Here is a 7482-nt window from a genome sequence, read left to right as displayed (position 1 = left end):
GCATCTAAAAATGGTACAATTACAAAATACAACTCGTCCCGCAAAAAACAAGCCCTTATACGGCTATGTCGACAGAATAAAAAAAAAGTTACGACTCTTGGAATGCGGCCGTGAGAAAACTAAAAATAATCCTTGGTCATTAACGTGCAAAATGGCCCGGTCATTAAGGGGTTAATTCCAGCTGTATCACACTGTTTCTACCAGTCCCAGAGGGGTTAAGCATGCAGTTCCAGTTGTCACCAGAGGAGGCTGTAACACAGCAATGGAACTAAAATACAGCATGACAGCTCAGCCGGAACTAATCTGCAGCTCATCTGTTGCAGTGGGGACACAATTCCAAGCTGAACGTCTATGTGCGCCGCCATCTTAGAAACACCAATTGGAGCATAATCAGGCCACCGCGGTTCCCCATTGAACGGCAAATCATCAGAGACATTACCGGAGAGCAGATCTAAGCATTCCAAAGATAAGTACAGCCCGAAGGAGGCTGAAACAATTGGTGAGTCCTGACGCTGTCGGTGAATATACGCCCCCGCTGTACCACCACTAGTGCTGACGTGAAAGTCCAGGAGCCCCCTACAAAATAGCCACTGCTGACCAAAAAGTCTGGGAGCACCCCCAGAAAAGGCTGACCATAATCACAGCAGCCTGCAATTTATGTTCATGGCCACAAGAGGGCAGCCTTGTACTTAAAATAGACTCTTAGTGCAATTGAATTTACCAGACCTTCCACTGCGGATCCCCTGAACACTGGAAAGTCTCAATCACGTCCCCGGAGTGCATTCCGGCAGGATCACATGTCAGTACAGCCCTGCTGGGAACCCCAGCATACCATCGTTGGGTCCCACCTGGAGCGGCCACTAATTAACTCCTGCTGTACCACCACTGGTGCTCACCATAAAGTCCGGGAGCACCCCATACATCAACCCAGGCTCCACTAAATGTCCATCACGGGCACCCAACACACAACATCGGCCAGAGACACTATATAGCATCAGGTGTTTGCCCGGGGGAAAAATCACTACCATCATCATCAGTGCAGCCCCCCTATCACTGTACCAGCCAAAGAGGAGTGGGGGAGGAGAAGGTAGAGTCCCCAGGAACCACCGGCTCCAGCGTAGACTACAGCCAGCCGTGTACTACGACTCCCATCCTCTCCACACACGCTTCCCTGGGTTGCTGCAGGGGCTGTGTGGCACTATATACAGGGGGAGCTGTATGGCGCTGTCTACAGAGGGCTTTATGGTGATCTCTAGAGGTGGGGGCTGTATGGCACTATCTACAAGGGAGAGGTGGGGGGCAGTATCTACAAGTGGGGTACAACAGTGTCTACAGGAGGGCTGTAGGGCACTATCTACAGGGGGCACTATCTATAAGGGGGGCTGTGTGTGGCACTTAGGGGGGCCCAGTCTTTCCTAGTTAGGCTATGCTCACACGCTTAGCAAAAATGTCTGAAAATACAGAGCTTTTTTCAAGGGAAAACAGCTCCTGATTTTCAGACATTTTTTTTTAGCAGCTCACGTTTTTCGCGTCGTTTTTACAGCCGTTTTTGGAGCTGTTTTTCGATAGAGTCAATGAAAAACGGCTCAAGAAGTGACAGGCACTTCCTTTTCGCGGCTGTTTTTTTACACGGCCGTTTTTAAAAATGGCTCACGTAAAAAAAATGCCCTGTTGCAACAGAACACCATTTTTCCCATTGAAATCAATGGGCAGATGTTTTGGAGGCGTTCAGCTTCTGATTTTTCAGGCGTTTACGGCCCCGAAAAATGGCTGAAAATAAGCCGTGTGAACGCCCCTGGCCATTGTATTTCTCCAGACCCCAAGTGAACACCAAGAATTTGTCCTGCTGTAATCAAGAACCATTAACAAATATTTTTAATGTCATATTTTTATTAATATCCATATGTGCCATACATTAGAATATATGACCAGATCTCACATTGAGATTATTTTGTCATGCAGATAAATCAAGATCATATAGATGTAGTCGTCCAGAGCAGAAGCCTCTCTTTGTAGTGGGTCTTAACGTTGGTCCCCTAAACAGGGGACCCCCTCTATGATTTCATTTAAAGGGCTATTTCGGTTACAAGTCATCACATTTCCACGGGACAGGTGATAACCGCTAGATCGGTGGGGTTCCAACGCTTGACCCACAGTCAGATCATAAACCAATCTAGCAGCTGTCACCTATTGGATGGATAAGTGAGAATTGGTTGTCACTGGAATGCCCCTTTAATTCTAATGTCTGTGCTAAATTTAGAGCTCAGTAACAGAAAAAGGAGCTCCAATGCTTCTAAAGATATTATAAAATGAATCATCACAGAATGTTAGTCCTATTTCGATTAAACCGTGTTCAAAGGTAGACATTTACTTTAAAATGATTGCATTACTGAATTTCCTACATTAAGATGAGAATAACGATTAGTTGCAGCTATATAATGATTGCAGCGGGAAGAAGAATGCAGTTAGCATGGACGTGTATACGAGCTCAGGTTATGTCCTTTACAATATTTTCTCCATGCCGCCCTAGAAAAAATGACAAAAAAGATCTGATTACTGTAATAAAGTGCCAACAACCCTCGTCCGCATGCTCCATTAGGGCATGTGGACATCATAGATTGGGGTTCCCCTCTTCAGGACCCCCTTCTGAGTATGAAACTGGTCTTGGGCCACTTGAAAGCTTTCATTATGTTCATAACGTGTTTGTTTATTTACATAGCGCCAACGTATTCTGCAGCGCTTTACAGATATTGTCATCACTGTCCCTGTTCCCAATGGGGCGGAAAATCTAATTTCTCTCTCAGACACGCGCACACTGGGACAATTTCACAGGAAGCCGATAAACCTATAATCAAAGTCTCTACCGTGGAGACCAAATATAAAATGTCCCTACTGAGGAGAAAGTATAAAATATGACATTTTCATAAAGATATACAAGAAAATGAAAAATCTAGATGAAAGTATTTTATTTATTTATTTTTTTAAATCTTACCATCAACCCATAAATAGCGGATGTGCTGCCAACAATATGCAGACTGTATCTGGACAAACGATCATATTAACGAATGTTCGTCCCCATACACCAGATCATAAGTGCTGATGGACATGTCGTTATTGGCAATCTGTGCATGTTACCGCACAATAAAATCTGCCAGTGTAAAACTACCCTTGGTCGGAGTAGAGGGCAGCTACAAAAAGCAGCTCTCCCTCTGGAGGACCCAACACATCCATGTATTACATAGACAAACTATTGATATAATTGGGAACAGTGTAATGTAAAACTTGCGACCAGGTTCCCCAGTTTAGCAGATGATCCCTGGGGGTCCCAGCAACTGGAAACCCTATGATCATGTATTGTCAGGCGACCCTTCTAACAAAAGGAGATTGTTCAAAGTGGAGAACGCCTTTAATGGAGTTCACCTGGTTATACGCCTTCAAAATGCATGTTTGGCCTTATTAGTAATATTGTCTTTCTACATACCAGGCTCCAAGTCCATTAGGATCTCTAACAATTATTTTAAGACAATTGATATCATCTGAGAGGTTGGTATTCAGTAGGGCTGAAAAAGAGGAACATATTGGAGCTGATCCTTTCTAAAACTTCATAAATTATAATCTAGGTAAAAAATAACAAATCTTACCTCTACATGATATTTGACATAGATTTTTGCGTCCGGGGGTGTAACCGTCATCACACCACCAATAGCTGTTGATCTGGAAGATGCCATACTCAGTAGGACTTCTATTCAAGGATGTGTCATAGTTACTAGCATGATGAGCTAGGCACATATCTGTACAGAAAATAACTAAAAATTAAAGGAATTCTCCAGGCAAAACTGATAGACTGTATTATGAATGATGCAGGGGGTGGAGCATGACACAGGCATTCTCGTTGCATCCCTGGGTCATGCTCCGCCCCCACAGGCCCTGCACTAGATATAACGCCATATTTGCCCAGTGTCCCTTTAAGAACGCAAAAACTACAGAGACCCAGGAGAGAGTATAGAAATTTTAAATAAGAAGTACTTACAGTCTCCAAGACTGTACCCCTTGTAGCCAATGAGATTGCTGTTTCTTAAGGTTCGCTGCAGGGTGCATTTATCGATTGCAGAGCTAAGATCTGCCAAGACGGCAATCAGTATGAGGATGGTGAAGATCTTCATTTTCAACATGTTCTGAAGTTTGAAGAAGCTTTCCATATTTATACCCAGAAGGTCATGTGTCATTACAGCTATTACAATGACTAGAGTATATAGTTATTAAATATTTCCACCATTGCACTGGTTCCCGGGAATTATAAGTAATAAATTTTATATATTTATCATCGGCAAACAATCAACACATTGTGTAATAAGAGGATCCTAATCAACAGTGTGCGCTATAAAGACCAATAACTCGTCAGAACCTCCCTGTATATTACATTCATATAAATAGTTCCCAGCACTAAACTCTGATTATATCTCCTCAAATTACAGAAACGTCTGATAATAATGATTTTATATGGGCTTGGGGTTTTTCCGTCCCACTAAAGCCAAGTTTTGGTTAGTTGGTTATTTCCAGTCCTGTTTGATTCTGTATTGATCTGTTTGTTTCAACTTTCTACAATCCATTTTTGTTAGAAGGGTTCCCGAAACTAAACTGTTCACAGGGTGTCCCAATCAGATGTAATCAGCAGCAGGTGTTCAATTCCCCTGCAGTGCCACCACAGGCAAAATTAAGCATTACATGGTACCTTTTCAAAACAATTGCATTTTTGTGTAATGCAGGAAGATGTTGGGTCCTCCAAGGAGAGAGACGCTCTTTGTAGCCGTTCTCCACTATGAGCGGGGGACCTCTTTGTATTAACTCAGAATTTTACTATCAGGGTATTAGAATATTCATTTCTAAACCAGAAAACTCTTTTAATAAGACATAATGGAGAATGTAACATAAATGCATTTTCTTAGACTACTATGGGGCCAATTCAGAGGAGGACACCAGCTCAGATTGGCCATATTCCCCTTATCCAAGGGCAGGGGGAGCTTGTGCAGGGCTCTTTCTGTAGACTGTTACTGCAACATTAGTAAACATGAGAGTCTGTAATAAGACCAAAGGTTCCTATATTAATATGTGATGGGTAGGAGTAAATATGCACCAGGCCCCCTTTCCTAGTATAGGGTGTGTAGGTGAGAACAAGAATCAAAAGGGAAGGGGCTCACACACAGTTATCTATCACTAATGACAAACATCACAGCTCCATTCAAGTGGAAGACCCCCTTTGTGATATCCTTATGTCCTAATAGGGCATATTTACTAGGGTTGTCTGGAATTGGATGACCCCCTCTAATATAAGTGTCTATCATTGTGTTATTCGAGGAGGTCCAGGTGTTATTTGTTTCTGAATATGAGGTTGTTAGACATTTGGAAAAAGAACAAGAACAGCGTCTGATATTCTCCTGACTTCTATCTTAGATTAGACTTTGTTACAGTTTAGTTTCTATTATTGCCCAAAGTAACAAAGATCCAGAAGTTGCAGAACGCATTGGTTGTGGATGACAAAAAATGACCGGTACTCGCAACACCAATGGCACAGAGCTTGTGTACAGCCTCGGTGCACTGCCATACAGGCTACATCAAACTCCATGTGTACCTTTGAACACCGTTTCGATTTTTTAAATAGACCGCCCAAGGCAAATCAAGTGCCAGTTTCTAGGTCACGCAAATAACCACAAAAAAGGTACGTTTAAATATGCCCTCCCGTATATCACTATTCTCTTTAAGTGACCAGGAGTAGTAAAAGAGGATGAATCTGAAACAAATCAAGTTTTTTTTTTTTTGCTGAGAATATAGAATGGCAAGGTGGCATTAGATTGGCAATAGATCCCACTAAAGGAAGTAGTCCACCAACAAGAAACTAAGGTGTACGGGTTACTTAAAGTTAATGTCCACCCTTCAACACCATTTAGATTTTTTAACCTAAATAGAAATAAAATTATTTGCTGATTAATTCCATAAGATAGTTCAAAGATAAAGTTCTGGCTGCCTGTGGTCACCACTAGGTGGAGCTTGTGAGCTGACTGCCTCAGGTTGCAGCAGCTAGTATACAATCAGCGCAGACAATGCTATATAGAAAATTTATTATTACACAAGGCTGATTAAAATTCATCAGTGACTGTTATAATATATACTAGAATACATGGCTATGCAGAATTCTCTCGAGCAAAAGCTGTGTCAGGATTACAACCCAGAAACTCCTGTCTCAGGCAGCAGCTCTTCTCATTGACCCATCTGAAATGTTGGACATCTCCACTGATGAATCTGTTGTCCAGGTTCTCTTGATTCCTGCGTCGTGAGATTTCTTGCCTTGATTATCTGATCGGTTTCAGTCTTTTGGCTTCCTAAATAAACCTGCCCCTTCCACTTCCTAATTGTAAAACTATAGAGATTCCTGCCTGTAGTCTAGTTCATTGCTGTCACTTTAAAAACTGTTGCCGCTTATCTTTGTACTAAACTTGGATTGTTTCCTGACCACATCTCTGCCTCACACTACAACCTGTTTCTGCTTAATTCAGTTTACTTAACTCTTCTTGCTATCATAACCCTCCTGCATGAGCGTTTTGGCCACTGGACTCCAAATCTTCTTCCAGACGATGACAAGCTGCTTTTTAGAGAAGGGGACCTCTATGTTGTCCATAGGATGTATGAACGGGGGGTTGTCATGACTGAACACCTTAAATCCTGAATTGGAGTTTCCATTGAGTTAGGCAGTAAATAATCTGATGCATGTGGTCACTTTCTCCTCTTCAGTGTCCTCTAGGATGTCGCACCAGGAAGGATCACGTGACATTGCCAGACTCGATGGAAACATCTTACTGTAAAGAAGTCCATGAGTGCAGCCCTGCTTACAGTTGGAGAATATCCAGATCATGTCCTGCATGGTCAGCCATTCATCTGTATGACCGGCCTGTAATATTATGTATGTACATAGCTGTGACCAATGGACAAATACAAATATTCATTGCTCAACATACTTTATTGGTTTACAAATTGAGAAATATTTCCATTTTTAGAAACAATTTCAGAAGATAAACATTAAGTTGTATCAGGGATTTAGAGAGAAGACACATATAGATTTAATCAAAATCGTCCTGATCAGTTTGCATGAAGTTTAATCAGCTAAACATGAATTGAGATATGCCACAAGGTCTCTGTTGGAACAATTTGGTTTCCAGACATTCCTATGTAAGAAAGAAGCAAAATAACATTATTAAAATATCTAAGTGACTAAAAAGATTGTATGAGATAAGAGAAACAGCACCACTCTTGTACATAGGCTGTGTGTGGTATTGCAGCTCGACCCGATTTAGTTCCCACACAGTTATGTTTTTCTAATCTCATACAACCCCTTCTTGTAAATTCATGATGTAGTCATTGACCTAAAATTCATGAAGATCATTCAATAGGGTAGGTAGGAAACATGAAGCTCTGGGCTGTATTAATTCT

At 41.8% G+C, this 7482-nt stretch overlaps 1 protein-coding gene and 1 long non-coding RNA gene across 2 annotated transcripts; one reads left to right on the top strand and one right to left on the bottom strand.

Moving 5' to 3' along the window:
* The first annotated feature begins 250 nt into the window (after positions 1–250).
* On the top strand, positions 251–7009 carry LOC142665747 (uncharacterized). Its single transcript, XR_012851558.1, has 2 exons — positions 251–499; positions 6787–7009. It is a non-coding gene; the product is annotated as an uncharacterized LOC142665747 (long non-coding RNA).
* On the bottom strand, positions 2466–4163 carry LOC142666759 (lysozyme C-like). Its single transcript, XM_075846937.1, has 4 exons — positions 4031–4163; positions 3642–3791; positions 3482–3560; positions 2466–2526 (listed from the first exon to the last, which is right to left on the bottom strand). The coding sequence occupies exons 1-4, from the start codon at positions 4161–4163 to the stop codon at positions 2466–2468; spliced, it is 423 nt and encodes a 140-aa protein (XP_075703052.1).
* Positions 7010–7482: the final 473 nt, after the last annotated feature.

Source organism: Rhinoderma darwinii, chromosome 13 (assembly GCF_050947455.1).
Source record: "Rhinoderma darwinii isolate aRhiDar2 chromosome 13, aRhiDar2.hap1, whole genome shotgun sequence".
In the NCBI taxonomy this organism is placed as follows: Eukaryota; Metazoa; Chordata; class Amphibia; order Anura; family Rhinodermatidae; genus Rhinoderma; species Rhinoderma darwinii.
Note: the sequence above shows the minus strand (reverse complement) of the source record. Positions and strands in the feature narration are given on the sequence as shown.

Bases quoted from the DNA above. Each gene is read 5' to 3' on its own strand.
- LOC142666759 (XM_075846937.1), bottom strand. From the start codon at position 4,163: ATGAAGATCTTCACCATCCTCATACTGATTGCCGTCTTGGCAGATCTT. The intron at 3,792-4,030 runs GTAAGTACTTCT...TTTTCTGTACAG, and splicing joins GGGGTACAGTCTTGGAGACT to ATATGTGCCTAGCTCATCAT. The intron at 3,561-3,641 runs GTAAGATTTGTT...CCTCTTTTTCAG, and splicing joins ATGTCAAATATCATGTAGAG to CCCTACTGAATACCAACCTC.